The 17,715-nt window shown below is 38.2% G+C and overlaps 1 protein-coding gene across 8 annotated transcripts in view; it reads left to right on the top strand.

The window, feature by feature from the left end:
- Window positions 1-964: 964 nt before the first annotated feature.
- ABCC9 (ATP binding cassette subfamily C member 9) overlaps window positions 965-17,715 on the top strand; it is a 161,269-nt gene continuing 144,518 nt past the window's right edge. For 6 of the 8 annotated variants that reach the window (XR_008711663.1, XR_008711639.1, XM_055571680.1 and 3 more), the window contains exons 1-5: window positions 965-1,117; window positions 1,471-1,586; window positions 6,022-6,183; window positions 7,512-7,653; window positions 13,813-13,934. Coding sequence is in view for 4 of the 8 variants with exons in the window: in XM_055571680.1 (XP_055427655.1) it covers window positions 6,042-6,183; window positions 7,512-7,653; window positions 13,813-13,934 (406 nt within the window). In the remaining 4 variants the exon portion in view is untranslated. Of the gene's footprint in view, window positions 1,118-1,160; window positions 1,370-1,470; window positions 1,587-6,021; window positions 6,184-7,511; window positions 7,654-13,812; window positions 13,935-17,715 lie in introns of those variants that run through there. The other 2 variants (XR_008711662.1, XR_008711664.1) reach the window with 2 other exon arrangements.

Raw genomic sequence — 17,715 nt, 5'->3', positions numbered from 1 at the left:
AAATAGGACGCTCTGTTCCTGAGTCGGAGCGGTAGCCAGGGTTTGGGGTTCGGGTCTGGGGACCAGCTCCGGCTGCCCGCAGCCCTGGAGCTATGCCCCTCGGGGGTCGCACACCGAGCCCTGGAGGCCCCAGCTCCCTCCCCTGCACCCGACACCCCTCCCCCCGCCACCCCCCACCCCGGACTGACCATCCTTTATCAGATCAGAACAGTTGACGAAAACAATGGTTATTTCAAGTTGACAGCGCTATGACCCCTGATAAAAGCGAGTGTTAATTACAACGGTTGCCTGGGACAGTTTACCGCTTGCATCAAGAAGTGGGGGGGTTAGATCTTGTGGGGTGAGTGTATTTTAAACACGTGATCGCTTTGAGACTTTGCGATCTCTCTGGCGGGGGGTGGGGCAAGAGTGAGGGTAACTGTCTGTAAAACAGTAGGAAGAAAAAGCCCCAGTTTCGGGGGGCAAGGGTTAAGGGTCCCCTTTTGGGAGCGCGGTGCCGGGCACAGAACACCAAGTTACCCTAATTATTCAGCTGGAGCCTGCCTCGCAAGGCGAGACATACGCACAGCACGAATCCAGCCCGGCGGCCGGCTGCTCCGGGTGAAGTGAGCCCTTCATTTTCCCGATCAGCTCAGGAAGCGAAATAGTGAAACCCCCAAATCCGCTTCCTCACGTGGTTGCTAAAAGGGCGCGCGCAGAGCCTAGAGGGTGGGGGAAATTACAAGTGCAAGTGACTTTGGGTATACTAAGGTTAGTGATTCCCCCCACACCCGTTATCTGGGGATAACGGAAGCGTAGATTCTAAGTTTCAGTGTCTAATGAGTTGCGGGGGGCGCACATCACTCTTAAAGCCCTTGTCAGGCGCGCCCCAAGTTTGTGGCTGGCGCGCGGACGGCTGGGCTGAGCGGGGGTGGGGAGGGTCTCCAGTCCCAGGCATTGCGCTCGGGGCTTCTGCTCAGTTTCCTGCTTCGGAGTGGCCGCGTCCGCCCCAGCCCAGAGCAGTGTGTGCAATCCAGAAACTCGATAGGAGGCAGCAGCTGATCACCCACCGCCCTAAAAATAATCCGCTGGGCGCCCGGCGCGCTTCGGCCAGGGGAAGGAAAGCGCTGGCTTCGGGGTGAGTGAGTCCGTGTCTTTTTCATAAATCTCATTTCAAGAGTTTCAAGGATAACCCTCGGTTGTCGATTTTGATCTAACAGCAAGCGGAAGGCTCCAGCGCGCTCTCGCAGCGCTTCGCGGTTGCTATTTCTAGGATTGAAGGGACCCGGCCCCAGCCCTGGGGAAGAGAGGGCGTGGGGATCAGGTTTCCAGCTGTACTTAGAGAACTCTGGCCGGCTCCTGGTTAAACCAAGTGGATAAAGTGCAAAGAGTTAATACAATTGTGTTTTGTTTTGTTTTTCCTTTTAGATATTTCCCGTCTTGTTCACGAAGTAACTTTCTGCTTAATTTCTGTCCCTCTTTGCTTTATAGGAGTTCTGCGTCCGGCTTTGAAATTTATACTTAAAGACAGAGTAGGAAGCTGGTGTTTTGAAGGTAAAGCAAGTGCACCAGTAGGGGTTTGAAGCAGCGTCAAGCGATTACCCAAGGTATCTATTTCTTGCTTTATTTCTACAGCTTGGGATTTTTTTTTTTAAGGCCACTGGACTGTCTGTGTAAGGAATCTTATCTACTTAGTAGTTTCAACATTTCCTTTGGTGTGCAACAGAACTTTGATGGGTGCGTTGAGATCAGACACTAAATCAGATGTCTGTCCTTTTTGCTGATGATTTCCTGCTTGGTTCTGTAGTTCATAGATAAATAGACCAATATCTTTTAATTCATGTTTTATAAACCATGGACTGAATAACTTCAAATAACTTATTATTAAATACATTGGTTTTCCTGAGTGATCCCATCCTGAGCATACCTGAGATGATGATAAAGCCCTGAATAAGTTCTTTAAAATATCGTGTTTCTGTCTCACAAGTGTAATTTGGTTAATCTCTGAATAAGTAAAGGATGAGTTATTTTGTGTGTGAGAATGAAAGCTTTTATATTGCATTTAGTGTGCTTTCTTCAGGGGTCACCAGCTTGTTAAATTCTCTGTGATTACTCTTCCATCAGAACTGATACTGTTTGCTGGGTGAACAGTGAAGAGTGCTGGTTTTCACTTTATATTATATTCATCAACTGAATCCAAATGTTTTCAGTCCTGAGGGTGTGGAACTTTATAAGATGCATTTCAAGGCACAAGAACACTGAGGGTAATATCCATGAAATCATAAGTTTGGTCACCAAGACCTGTAGAAAGATCTGTTCTACAGACCATTCCTGTAATCAGAGTTTCACTTTTGGTGTTTGTGTTCCAAGTTCACTGGGTCAAATTCTCCAACCCTATCGACTGTCATAAACACTTGAACGTCTTTCTGTGTGTTTATGTTTGTGGGGAGAAAAATGTCCTGTCTTCTTCTCTGGCCTGCTTCCCTCTCTCTCCTCTTTGATGCTGGGGCCTGTCAGTGTTAGCTGAACTAGAAAGCTCGAAGGGGCGGGGCTGTCGGGTGTCACATGAGGGCATTTATCTGGGGAGAGCAGCAATTTATACTTTCCCAAAGTATCCCCAACTTACCCTGGGTTCCAGGGAGGGAAACCCTGAATGACAGTTGGAGATTTAAGAATTAGTTTAAAAATCCTGATTGAATAAAATGCCTCAGGTGAACACAAATAATGTCAACAGGTCTGCAATAAGTTTACTTTTTCTCTGTCTTTATTCATGTTGAGTTGTAATAAGAGTTGGCTGTTAAGAGTGTGCCACGTGCAGGCTAGGTGTCTGGAGGAGGGGACTAAAGGGCAAGGGGAAGAGGATGAAAGAAGAGGCAGAAGAAAAAGCAAAAGGAGAGATGCAGTGAGAGACAGTGAGCAGGTTGTGAGCCAAGGGGAAATGTGAGGTTTAAGATTATGGCAGAAGGAAAACAGCATTCTAAAGTTTTTACTCTATCCATATGCACTTTAGTGAGATTATGTCATTATGTATTTCCCAATCTTTTGAATCATAACTTTTACATTATACCAAGACCTTTTGGGTTTTATCTAGTCTGATTTATACAGCCTAAGACCATAGGGACTGTTTCTGCCACGTGCACTGTTGAATTCTTGGTGCCCAAGTTGCATGGTCAGCATCAATAAATATTTTTACACTTAATTAATACCTGAAGTCCCAGACATCAAGTGCATGGCTAAAAATGTTCTTGGACTTTTTCAGGTTATTGTACTTCTCTGATATTTTCTTTCCACAGTTACACAAATTTATCCAAAGGTTACTTAATTGGTAGGTTTCAAGATTGGTTAGATAACTGGCAGGCAGTGCTTATAGCTAGTTAAGTGTGTATATATATACATATATATACACATATATCTATGTTTTGCAAATTCAGATTATATTTTAGCAGCTGCCTTAATGATCATGATGAAATATCAAGTTGTAGCATTGAATAAAGCACTGATATACTATAACTTTCAATAACATTTTAAAACTAGTTTAAGAAAAATGGGAAACCCCAATGGCTCAAGAGGTAAAGAATCCACTTGCAGTGCAGGAGATTCAGGAGATTCAATTCTTGGGTCAGGAAGATCCCCTGGAGAAGGAAATGGCAACTTATTCTAGTATTCGTGCCTGGGAAATCCCATGAACAGAGGAGCCTGGCGGGCTACAGTTCATGGGGTCACAAGAGTCAGACAGGACTGAGCATGCACATGCAATGAAAAAACAAAAAAAAAGTAAGCAAAGGAAAAAAAAGCAAAAAGAATTTCCCAGTTAGTTCTAGGAAACAGTTTATGCGTGCCTTTCAATTAAGTAAGCTTAAAGTTTCCTTTTATCATTTCTATTAAGTAAAGGAAATAGTCTTATAAATTCCATTACAAGCTATTTTTTTGTTTCTGTTTCCTCTATTTTTATCCAAAATATCCAACATATAATTATAAAACTCAGAACTTCCATTTTATTGATAATTTTAAAAGCTCAAGTCCTTTTGATTCTCTTATTAAGCTTAGAATCTTAACAGTTGGTAAGGATTTGGCAAGTGTATAAGCTGATCTTGAGGTTTTTTTTTTTTAATATAACATTTTTTTTAAAAAGATGAAAAAAGGTCTTGACTAGAGAGCGTATAAAAAAGTATTACCAGAAATAATGTATGAGAAGAATTCCATATGACCATTGACAGACTGTCAACACACAGACTTTCTAACTAGTTCTTCTATTCATATGTTTTATAAAAATTTTGTTTAAAATTTGGTTTCTCCAATAGTTTGCCTCTGCTGCCTATCTTTTCTGTATAACACAGTTTGTTTCTTTCTAGGAAATTATATGATTCATGACCATTGCTAAATCAATTATGAATGAAAGGGAAGAGAGAAGAGGTACCACTTTAGTTATCCAAATTGTTGCCAACCTTGAATAATCTAATTCAGAATCCAGGGTGACATAAATATGGAAAAGAAACAAAGTCCAGAGAGGTTGAAATCATAAAATACTACTTATTTTAATATGAATAGATAAGAAGTTTCTTTAAAAAATATAAGTCAGGAGCTATATGATGGAGTGGAATGAACATGGTTTAGAGTCAGACACATGTGGGTGTGGATTCCAGCTACTCTACTGGTTGGGAAGTTACTGAACGCATCTGAACACCCATATCATCATCTGTAAAATTTGAAGAGCTCCACAGATATTGCTTCATTGTTCTGAGGGCTTAAATGGTATATGCAAAGTTCGCAGAATTTAGTAGGTGCGAAGTAAACAGTGCTGCAGTCCATGAGGGGGACTGCTCAGTCCATGGTGTGCTGCAGTCCATGGGGTGGCAGAGTCAGAATTGACTGAGCGACTCCACAGCAATAAATAAATGGTAGGCAGTATAAAGAAGTTTTCCGAACGCTAAAACTCTTGGTGGCATTTCACGGTAGTAAGAATTCATTTAAAATGTAAGTCAGAGCTTGTCACTTCTCTCATCTCCACCCTCTCAGTGGCTCCATTGCATTCCGAGAAGAAGCCAGAGTAGAAGCTCCGTGTCCCACAATGGCTAAGACGACCGTGTGTAATCTTGTCCTCTGTTTCTTCTCCCAGCGTGTCCATGTCTCCTCTGATGGAATACAGCTCTCCAATAAAAAGGCATCCTTTGTTTCAAAATCTGAGTAGAGTGCATTTCATGTAAAAATATTGTCTGATTCTGGGACCTGTGTAGTTTCATTTTCTTGTCACTTGAGTTATATTTAATTGGTCTTAAACACTTGATTTTACTGTTGTTCAGGGAAAGGCTGTATGCTGGTGGACTCCACATTGCTCTCTTGGTATTACTATTTCCTGCAGTGAATGAAATGCTGCAGTAAATTGTGTTCAGCTGAAGTTGTTTGTGAAAGCATTTTCAATGAATGACCATGGGAAAGGATTTGATATTACAGCATTTTGACTTTTCAGTCAGTTTCATCTTCCCCTCCTTTTTCTGTATAAACAACCATTTTTGGTTTTTGATAATTTATTTAGACAAACACTCCTTGGAGGTAGCACTATTGGTAGATATCAATTATAATGTATTTTCCAAATTAAAATGGAATATTTTAATCAGGAAAAACACTATTGACAAGTGGACCTTATAGGATGTATAAGGCCTTTCTAAGTAATTCTCAAATAACTTTGACCACAAAGATTTCCTATTTCTTCAGCTACAAAGATAAAGGGGGTTAATTTTATGAAATAATACCTCTTTAAGGCTATATCCCTCGTAGCTCAGTTGGTAAAGAATCTGCCTGCAATGCAGGAGTCTGCCCGGGTTTGATTCCTGGGTCCAGAAGATCCCCTGGAGAAGGAAATGGCAACCCATTCCACTATTCTTGCCTGGAAAATCCCATGGACAGAGGAGCCTGGTGGGCCACAGTCCACGGGGTCACAAGAGTTGGACATGACTTAGCAACTAAACCACCACCACCAAGGCTATAATTTAATGAAGGAGACTTTTGTAGTAAGAGGCTTTTCTTCCTTTCTCTCCCTTTTAGAGTGAACTATATAAGAAGAAATGAGCCTTTCATTCTGCGGTAACAACATTTCTTCCTATAATATCTATGATGGTGTGTTACAAAATCCCTGCTTTGTGGATGCCCTTAACCTGGTTCCTCATGTCTTCCTGCTGTTTATCACTTTCCCAATATTGTTCATTGGTAAGTAACCTACTTACCAAAGTAGAACATTCTTTTTTGTTGTATTTCTATGGTTAATAATTCCTTCTTGACATCCAGTTAACTTATTGAGAGCAATCGTTATGGCAGTGTTGTTTGCATCTCTGCCATGGAACACAGAAGCTGGCATTCTTCACAAAGGGTATTATAATCAAGTGGAATTAAAATTAACATTGTCAAAGAGAAATGGCTAAAAATGCAGACTATTCATAATCTTGGCTATTTGGGTTAGTGAGAAATCACAAATAAATCTCAAAGAAGTATCAGGTATAAGGAAAATTATAGTGATGCAAAGAAAGCCAGAGCCTGCCTCGAAGAGTTTAATAGCATAAATTATAGTAAAATATGTTAAAAGTAACTAATTTTCAAATAATGAAGTTCTTTTGGGAACAATTTAGAGATGAATCAGTATTCTTTTCAAAGAATGCTTCAGGGGTCCGTTTTGTCCAGAAACAGAAATTTCTTCCTTCAGTACTTTTAGCACTCATATCCCTCCCAACCCCATTCATTCTTGAAGTTTATGGGACTTCTCTATAGTTGAAAAATTGAGAGAGGGAAAAAGAAACAAACAGCGGTGACAAGAGACAGAAGGAGGGTCTTGTCTTAGCACATCATATATGAGTTGGCATTGCACTCTTTTTGAGGGGAAACCATCAACATTTTCTAACATGTAATCTGGTAACTTAATTTTTTTCTTCAATGAAGAGCTAAGGGTGAACAGGTAATGTTCTTGAGCCTCCTTAAAATCTCATCAATGAACAAAGCTTTAGCTTTCTTTCAGAAAATATCAGTAGCGTTATTGAACAGCGCCGGCTGAGTCATGGGTTATGATTTTTATTCCATGGCATGCGTGTGAGTAAGAGCTGACACAGCCAGTCGGCCCTATATCTTGTTACCAGATGTGGCCATTTTATTTTTTTGGTTAGGCCTCCCACAGATCCCATCTTTTGAAAGATTTGAGACTTTGAATTGCTTTTATTAACGTCATCATTAATTTATTTTTATTTTGAATGAATGAGATCTATCAGTAAGAATTGTGATGAGCATGAAATAACCAGGTTGTCACCCAGAGTTTGTTATTCCTGAGCTAGACAGCAAAGTTGATGTGTTAGCTTAGGGAAGCTTGGAAAAATCCTTTGAAATTATTCCTTTTTTTTTTTTTAACATAATGAAAATAGAGAAGGATTTATGTTGCTGCCCTAGAAAGGAATAAGGTTTTAGGACCTCCTCTCCCCGATCTGCAAAGCATATCACAATGTAAATTATTTTCATGATTATAATTAATTCTTTACTTTTTCTCTTTTTTTCAGGGTGGGGGAGTCAAAGCTCGAAGGTACAAATTCATCACAACACATGGCTTCATTTTCCTGGACACAACCTGAGATGGATCCTTACATTTGCCCTCCTGTTTGTGCATGTTTGTGAAATAGCAGAAGGCATTGTTTCAGATTCGTAAGTGACTCCATTTAGTTAATGGGATTACACTATCCTAGTGGACATGTTGATATGGATAGTAGCTAAGAGCGTACCAAATCAGCCTTAACTTTTTGGTTATAACTTATTAGGCGCCACAGCAGTCACCAATTTTATACGATACACATGCCTATTGTCCTGTGTTCTCTGTACTGTATCCTTTCTCTACTAACACAAGTTCAGATCTTGGGGTTTGTGCTCATTGCTGTGCTTTCTGTTTCTTTATCTACATAGCACTGGCAGAAAGTTTTCTCCATTTAAACACCTCAGTGATTATCTTATTTTTCAAAACAAATATAAATGGTAAGAACGACTGTCTGTATTAACATATAGCTCTAACTGGCATATTTGTTGTTGTTGTTCAGTTGCTAAGTCATGCCCTACTCCTTGCGATCCCATGGACTGCAGCATGCCAGGCTCCCCTGTCCTTGATTATCTCTCAGAATCACATCCAGTGAGTTGGTAATGTTATCTAACCTTCTCATCCTCTGTCGCCTTTTCTCTTCCTGCGCTTAATCTTTAAGAGCATCAGGGTCTTTACCAATGAGTTGGCTCTTTGCATCAGGTGGCCAAAGTATTAGAGCTTCAGCTTCAGCATCAGTCCTTCCAATGAATGTTCAAGGTTGATTTTCTTTAGGATTGACTGTTTTGATTTCCTTGTCATCCAAGTCTAATATATTTATGTATAAATATATAACCAGTTCTCAGATATTTCTATTTATTTTGTAAAACTGCAGAGATATATGAGGCAGGCATTAAAAGAGCCTGAGAATCAATGAGGATATGACTACAAATTGAGGCAGAGTACATAATTATTTCAAAATCATGATTTGCTATAAAACCCCTATTTTTAAAGGAATTTTGTCTTTCTTATAAAAGAAGTTTATATTAAGCAGTTAGAATGTAATGAATTCTATTTATAAAGCTGAACATAATGCATGATAATATTTTTATTACATAATAATAGAAAATAAACTCAAGTAATAGGAAAACTTCGATTATGAAATTATGCTAAATGGTGTATCTTTCATTGAAGAATTGATAGGAAAAAATCTTTAAAGTCTATGAAATGAAAGCTTCAAAACTCATTTTCTTCTTATCTAATAAGAACCTCCCCTGACATCTGTTTATGTTTTTCTGTTGCAATTTACAAGGAGTGAAACTTAGAGACTTTTGTCATGGAGCCATCTATTTTGTAATGTTTTATGACAGTTCTTTGCATTTATGTGCACATCTTAGTTTCTGATTAAAAGGAAAATTAAAGACCCTAAGTCTCCTCTCCAAGCATTTAGAAGCTTATCAGCCACTCTTTTATTGAGAATTGCTTACAACTCTTTGGCATATTTATGTTATGTTGTATTGCTGCTGCTGCTGCTAAGTCGCTTCAGTCGTGTCCGACTCTGTGCGACCCCATAGACGGCAGCCCACCAGGCTCTGCTGTCCCTGGGATTCTCCAGGCAAGAACACTGGAGTGGGTTGCCATTTCCTTCTCCAATGCATGAAAGTGAAAAGTGAAAGTGAAGTCGCTCAGTCGTGTCCGACTCTTCAAGACCCCATGGACTGCAGCCTACCAGGCTCCTCCGTCCATGGGATTTTCCAGGCAAGAGTACTGAAGTGGGGTGCCATTCCTTCTCCGTATGTTGTATTAGCATAGCCGATTGTAGTCTTCATTTTTTAATTCCCTTACCATATGGGCTGACCTTCCATGTTATTATGTGTTTGTATAAAGTGGAAGATAGTAGAAGTCCCATGAGTCCTAAAAAGTTGACATCAAGTAGGGAGAGATGGCTCCTCCTTTCCAGCCTCATGGTTGATATGTAGGTTCAGAGACTTTAGGACAGAGGCTGAGGTAATAATGAGGATATATACTTATGGGGGAAACCTGTTTCATAGCGGTAGTGATACAAGAGACCCATGCTTAAAACAAGCAGAAATACGCTCTTGATCTTGTGTAGCCTCTCCCATTCTTTAGCTACAGACTCTGATCCTTGCCCTTTTCATCCAGAACTCCTAAAAAGACGTCTTTCAGGGACTTTTTTGGTGGTCCAGTGGTTAAGACTTCGCATTCCAATGCCAGGGGCATGGGTTCGATCCCTGGTCAGGGAACTAAGAACCCTGCAAGCTATAAGGCAAGACCAGGGGGGAAGAAAAAAAAAAAAAAGACATCTTCCAGTATTTCTGAATAACTGGAAGATATAGTTTGGTTTCTCTCTTACCTTGTCCTAGTATGGAAGCTGCTTCTACAAGAATGCCAAAGAATATTAATGACACTTTCATGGATATCTTTTCCTCTTTAACACACTTATTATATTAAGACCCTGCTGATTATGCCTTCCTTCTTTCTTTTTTTTAAAACAAAACTTTATGAACTATTTTTTACTTAAAATACCACAGATGTTCACTGTAGTTTCACTATAAGTGAAATGATGCAAAGACTTTCCTAATTGAATATTGGATTTTTTAAATTAATAGTAATACAAATATTAAAGCTATTGATTTTTTTTTTATAGAAATACATCCTGTTTTACACAGATTTTCATAAGAAGTGTTCTCTTTTTTTACTTCTGTCTAAATAATTTGTGATTCCAGTGGAGAAACCCGTCTAGGTTTAAGAATCATTTTTAGTTTGCTCTTCAGCATAATTTGATTAGTTTATTACTAAAGCATGTCATTCGTTAAATGAATACCTTTGGGAATTTATTCGCATTTTTCAAGATAGTCATATATTTGGTTAATTAATATAATTAATAAGCATTAAGAATTTACTGATTGGATTACTCAAGTCCTTGTGTTGATTATTTTTTACTATTCTTCAAATTATAAAAGTGTGCATTAAAATCACTATTATTGTGTTTTCATTTAGGTTTTTATTTTCCATCATTTTCTCTTTTTTGAAATTGTTTTCTGTGATATATAGTTTTTGGTTTTCTCTTGAACTTTCCTGACTAAAGATTTTCTACCATAATGGGAGATATATGCTTCAATACTATATATCTACCATTTGAATATTTATACCAGAATACCAAAGTCTGCCAATTATTCTCTAAAAATAGTAGTGTAGTGTAGTATTAGTCATTCAGTGGTGTCCGACTCCCTGCAACCCCGTAGACTGTGGCCCGCCGGACTCCTCTGTCCATGGGATTTTCCAGGCAAGAACACTGGACTGGATTGCCATTCCCTTCTACAAAAAATAGGAGAGGTTAAAGGAAAGGATAGAGTTTGGGGCACCACTCAAAACCTATACTACTTTGTAAGGAGAGCAGTAACACTATGAAAAGAATCTTAATAAAAAGTACTGCTGCTGCTGCTGCTGCTAAGTCGCTTCAGTCGTGTCCGGCTCTGTGCTAGTATGGTTAAAAATCACTAAAAAAAAATACTATAAACATAAACCTTACTGTAGCTTCTGCTGTCTTTATTAATCCTTCATTACTGCCTTCCTTACTGATGATTGTTATTCTTTTTCAAGATAACTTGAATTGACTACTTAATTTATTTATTATAATAATTTCTTATTGAATTTGTTTACGATTACAAACTTTCTTCTGGGTATGGTTTTAAACTGCATTATATAGGCCTTCACAGGTAATATGCTTATTTTTAAATTTTCTAAATATTATTTTTTTTAGTTCTGTCTTTTCTTTAATAATTAAAGAGTATTATAAGCATTTTCAATTTTTTACTGATGAAATATTTATTTCCTATTTTTTCTCTTTGATTATTTGAACTATTTCTGGGAGGTAGTTGGTGTTTTGTAAGCCAACTCTTACATGATCGTAATATTATCACATTTTCATTATCCTGTCAGTATTCATGACTCCAAATCTCTGCATACACTTGCCTGTTAGACAGCTTCTTTTGCAGATTTATTAGAAACCTTCACAATCCACACATTCCTGTTGAAACGTATTAGCTTCCTCTCTCCAATGGGCTTTTCCTCTCTAAATCTTATTTGGTTGTACCATCATCTACTCAAGCACCCTGGGGATTATTCTCCCCATTGCCATCACCATCACACTCATACTCAAACACTATTAAAAGTCCTATCCATGTTGACATTTTCCAAAGGTATTATTTCCTCCATGTTACTGCTGCCAAAGCTTAACTTGGGCTTTCATCATCTCTCATCAGGCCTCTCCCCGTAGTTTCCTAACTACTGTCCTTCCTTTGTGTCTCTCCTCTCACCTCAGACACATATTACCTGCCAACTCCATTATCCATACTACTACTACCAGATTGATCTGTTTCTAAAACCCTAATCTGATGGTACCACTTCCTTGTTAAAGTATTTGTGTTTTCTGCAAGATTAGATTTTAGCTCCTTACCACAGCACATGAAGCCTTTCATAATATATCCAAACTCAAACTTTCTATTTAAGGGACATTAAACTTCTTGGAATTTTGCCCATTCTATTCCCTGCTTATTAAGTGCTCTTCCACCAGTTTCCTGATGAGTGGCTTTCTTTTTATATTTCAGTTCCCATTGTCAGCTATACCTCTTCTGATATGACCTTCCTAAATTGTTTCTCTTTTCCGCATTCGTAGACTACTTACTTTCTTCTTGATATCATCTGTGTACTAATACATTTAAATCATTTGAGAAAATGTAAATGTTTAGCTGTATGGCATTTTTAATACAAATGGAATTGAAGGCTATCTGCCCATTGTCCTGGCATATTTCTGATCTAACTGAAGCTCTTTGTTGCCCTCAGAATGAAGTGTCATGTCCTTGCAGTCACACTGAATTGCTTAAAGTACCCTTGAATGTATGGGCTTCCCAGGTGGCTCAGTGGCAAAGAATCTGCCTACCAATGTAGGAGACGTGGGTTCGATCCATGGGTCGGGAAGATCCAGTGGAGGAGGAAATGGCAGCCCCACTCCAGTATTCTTGTCTGGAGAATCCCATGGACAGAGGAGCCTGGTGGGCTACAGTCCCCGTGGTTGCAAAAGAGTCTGACACAACTGAGCAACTAAACAACAGCAGCCACAACTCTTGAACATATCTAGACTCTCTACTTGGAACAGTCTTCCTATCCTTCCTCTGAGTAGCAGTTCCTCATTCTTAAGGTCTCAGTTTAGAAGTCACTTCTTTCAGGGCTTTCTCTGTCTCAGGCACTAGTTCTACATGAATTCCCAGTCCCTTCACCTATGTTATAATTTCTTGTTTCCAGTTGTTCTTCTCAGTGGACTCTAGACTTTGTGGCCACAGACACTATCTTATCTTGTTCATTGTTGTATCCCACAATCTAATGCAGTGTCTGGACCAACAAACATATACATGTGTTGAATGAATTAATGAATGTGGAGAAATCATTGAAGACCATGAATGAGTGAGTGAAAGTCGGTCAGTCGTGTTTGACTCTTTGCGACCCCATAGACTAATACAGCCCTTAGAATTCTCTAGGCCAGAATATTGGAGTGGGTAGCCTTTCCCTTCTCCAGGGGATCTTCCCAACCCAGGGATCGAACCCAGGTCTCCCACATTGCAGGAGGATTCTTTACCAGCTGAGCCACAAGGGAAACCCATTGAAGACCATAACGTTTGGGAAAACTATCAAAAGAATAAATGTACTTTCACATACAGTAGAGTTCATATTCAGTTTATTGTTTTTACTCGCTTTAGGTTAAATTATTTCAGCAGTTCTGCCCTTCAATGTAGGAATAGTTATCTATTTGCTTTTGTTGTAAGCATTGTAGTGTTTTGTTTAGCTGTATTTATCCAACCCTCCATGTTAGGATAAACCCTTTCAGCAGAATTATATTTCCTTGGGCTTCCCTGGTGGCTCATTGGGAAAAAAATCTGCCTTCCAATGCAGGAGGCATGGGTTCGATCCCTAAGTCAGGTAGATCCCTTGGAGAAGGAAATGGCAAACCATTCCAGTATTTTTGCTTGGGAAATCCCACGGACAGAGGAGCCTGGCGGGCTACAGTCCATGGGGCCACAAAGAGTTAGACATGACTTAGTGATTGAGCACTCAAGGTAGTCTTCCTTATTTGTTCTCTTAGCATTCTGTATATAAAATACCTCATTCTGCATTTTAAATATTGGTAAGGGAGCATTTTAATGAAAAAATTGGAAGCAACAATGAGAAACTGTCTGAACCTTCAGCTGTAGACACTGACACTGTACCACTCTCTGTAGACGGCGGGAGTCGAGGCATCTCCACCTCTTCATGCCTGCGGTGATGGGATTTGTTGCTACCACCACATCCATAGTATATTATCATAATATTGAAACATCAAATTTTCCTAAGTTACTTTTAGGTGAGTATGATCAAGTGCTGTTGTTGTTTTTTCCCAAAGAACTATTTGGTTTTCTTTTTCCTCAGAGTAAATGCTCTCAGCTATGGTTGGACTGGAAGGCATGGGAAAACCATAATAATTTATTCTCTTTAGTCTCCCATTCAATGTGGAGATGAAGTCAGTTGTTTATTGCTCTAGGCTGTGAAAACTCCATCCCCTCAGGACATCTAATGAGCAAGTCACCTCAGCTATTTCTGTGTATTTCTGACTCTGGCTTGGGAGTCTTGAGGCATTTCCAAAGACCCAGGTCTTTCATAATGGATACTGTGGGCATGTCACACTCTTCTTGGGATTTCTGTCGAGACAGATGTAGGGGCACAGGGAGGCTCTTTGCAGCAGAGTGTGCTCCATTGTATGCTAACAACAATACTGTCCTGAGCAACAGCTGCCCCCAGAGCACAGCCCTTCACCTCGGCATCCTGCTTAGCATTATTTTTTCTAAGCCTTTCTTGCCTTCTTGTCCTGTGGAAATCAGAGACTGTCTAAAGTTTTCCCAATTTTATACTCTGCTTTATGCTGAAATGATTGAACTCATCCCAAATAGTTATAAATATAATACTCTGATCCATCCTTGCATTCCTTAATGGACACTTTCATACAGAAAGCTGAGATGAAGATTACAGAACATGGATTATGCATGGGCTGCCGGGGCCTCTGTGTCCTCTAAAATAGTAGGCAAGATTGTATGTGTTTGTGTGAATGTTTAGTTTTCTAAGGTTTATGGATTTGGTTTGATTGCTATTTGATGAAAATGACATCGACTACTACAATTAGGAAAAGGAATAATTAAACCGTGCAAATATTATTTTATTTGCATATCCAGCAGGCATCAAAATTTGAAGTGCATAAGTGATAAGTGCTGTTTATTTAATTCTGTGTTGCATCACGTTATATGATTTGGTAAAGGTAATTAAACAAAGACAAGTTGTCAGAATTAAATATTAATTTAAAAGGCTTGTCCAAATCCTAATTATCTCAATAGAAACCTGTTTGGTTCAACATGGTAGTCAGGCATTATCAGAGAAATCTTTTGATGTAGATGCCCAGAAAGGCAACAGCAAAAATAAATGTAACATTGAGAATTCGATACTCTAGACAATGTTTCTGAAAAACTGATGAGGATATAAGAGTTATAAGATGTGATTAGAAAGGAGATGTGCATTTTAATAATATTTTAAGAGAAATGCAGTCAGAATCCTGCTCTAAATTTTTATGTAGATATAAGCCAGAGGGCACAAACTGATCATATTTCTGAAAGGACTTATAGAATTAAAAGCTTATCTAACTTTTTCCTTACTTTTGGTTCAGTTCAGTCGCTCAGTCGTGTCTGACTCTTTGTGATCCCATGAATCACAGCATGCCAGGCCTCCCTGTCCATCACCAACTCCCGGAGTTCACTCAAACTCAAGTCCGTTGAGTTGGTGATGCCATCCAGCCATCTATCTCATCCTCTGTTGTCCCCTTCTCCTCCTGCCCCCAATCCCTCCCAGCATCAGAGTCTTTTCCAATGAGTAAACTCTTCGCATGAGGGAGGAATATTTGGATCTAGAAGAGTCACACATTTTTAGAACACAGAACTAGTAATTTTGTCCCAACATTACATTATAAACATCACCAAACATATAGAAAATTGAAAGAATTATATGAATACTCATTTTCCTACCACCTAAATTCTTCTATTATTTTCTTCTATTTATCAAGTATCTGCTTTCCTCTATTCATCTATCAATTCATCCCAATTTTTTGATGCATTTTAAAGTATGTTGCAGGAATTGATGTTCATCACTTCCTGATTATTTCAGCATGTACATTATTAGCTAAAGTTAAATATTTGCAGTTCTTTTTGTGAGATAAAATTTACATACCAAAGTACAGAAATCTTAATCTACTAAACGCACACACCTGTATAACTCTGTAATGATCTAAAGTGTTGCCATCATCCTTGAAAATTTTCTTGTGCTCCTTACTAATCAGTCCTTTTTTCATCTCTATAGCGGAACATCTAATCTGATTTTTTTCTCACTGTAGATTAGATTTGCCTGTTGCAGAATTTCACGTAGATTGAATCATACAGTGTAAACTCTTCTAAGACTGCTTTCTCTCAGCAGAATTTTTGGAGGCTCATCCATAACGTAGTTTCAGTTGTATTTTGTTCTTGTGATTTTTGGATCATATTCTGTTATATACCACAAATATTCCATAAATATACTCCAGTTTTTCCATTCTCTTGTTAATAGTCTCCTGGACTGTCTCCAGATTTTGACTATCATGAAAAAAAACAAGCTGCTATAAACATTCATGTGCAAGGGGTTTTTTTGTTTGTGTTTGTGTGTGAATTATGTTTTATTTCTCTTGGGTAAATACCTAGGAGTGGAATTGCCGGGTCAAAGGGTAAGTAACATGAATGTTTATATTTGTGAGAAACTACTAGATCATTTCTCAGTGGTTTATTTTACACACACTAACAGCGTATGGGAATTCCAGTGGTTTCACATCCATTTGAAGATCTTGATTTTCTAATTTAGCCATGCTGGTGTTTACTGATAACACATTGTGGTTATAATCTGCATTTCCCTGCTGACTAATGATCTTGAGCAGTTTTGATGAGTTTATTGGCCATTTATTATCTTTGTGAAGTGCCTGTTCGTATCTCCTGCCACTTTTTATGGCATTACACTTTTATTATGGAGTTGTAGCAGTATTTTGTATATACTAGACACTAGTATGTCATTAGACACATGTTTTAAGAATATTTCCCTCCCAGTCTGTGGCTTGCAAGCTCATTTACTTAATAGGGTCTTTTGATGAGCAGAAGATTTTAATTTTAATGTGGTATAATTTATCATCTTTTCATGTAAAATTACTGCTCTGTCTCTTAAGAAATCTTTGCCTTCCCTCAAAATATACTTCCCACGTATATTCTTGTTTTTTTTTTTTTTAAGACTCTTTATAGTTTCAGTTTTTATTTTTAGGACTGTGACCCATTTGAAGTTATTTGTGTGGATGGTATATAAGGTGTCAAGTTACTTTTTTTCCAAATGTACATCTATGTGTTTGAGCACCATTTGCAAACTTGACTTTATATTTCTCATTGGATTGCTTTGGGACCTTTGTAAAAGATTAAAGCAAGTGCCTGTTTAAATATAATCTATTTCTTGCCTTTATATTTTCCATTCCTTTAATCCATTCATGGACTTTTATGTCATCACTATTCTGTCTTGATTACTATAACTTTGGAGGTCTTGAAGTCATGTATTATGATTATATAGCTTGTTTTCTTTGTTTTTCTCCCAAGACTACTTTGGATAGTTTAATTCTTTTTCATTACCATGTGCAGGTTAGAATCAGGTTATCAGTTTCTACTGAAAAAAAAAAAAAATTCCTGGTGGGGTTTTGATAGGGATTGCACTGAATGAACAGAATAATTTGGGGGACGAAATGACATCTTAAAAATGTTGAGTCTTGCAGTTTATTATCTACTTTTATAGATCTTTCATTTCTTATAGCAATATTTTTTAAATTTTAATGTAAAGGTCTTTTATGTCTTGCTAAGAATTATTACTAGGTTTTTTGTTGTATTAAAAATTTTATTTTCCAATTGTTTTGCCGTTATATAAATGCAATTGGGTTTGTATATTGACCTTACATCTTGCTACCTTGGAAATTCAATTAAAAAATAATTAAAACTACTTTAACTTATTTCTCTGTAAGTTTTTTGGGATTTTCTATATAAACAAACATG

Source organism: Bubalus kerabau, chromosome 1 (genome assembly GCF_029407905.1).
Source record: "Bubalus kerabau isolate K-KA32 ecotype Philippines breed swamp buffalo chromosome 1, PCC_UOA_SB_1v2, whole genome shotgun sequence".
In the NCBI taxonomy this organism is placed as follows: Eukaryota; Metazoa; Chordata; class Mammalia; order Artiodactyla; family Bovidae; genus Bubalus; species Bubalus kerabau.
The sequence above is the reverse complement of the archived record's forward strand: the minus strand, read 5'-3'. Positions and strand labels throughout refer to the sequence as shown.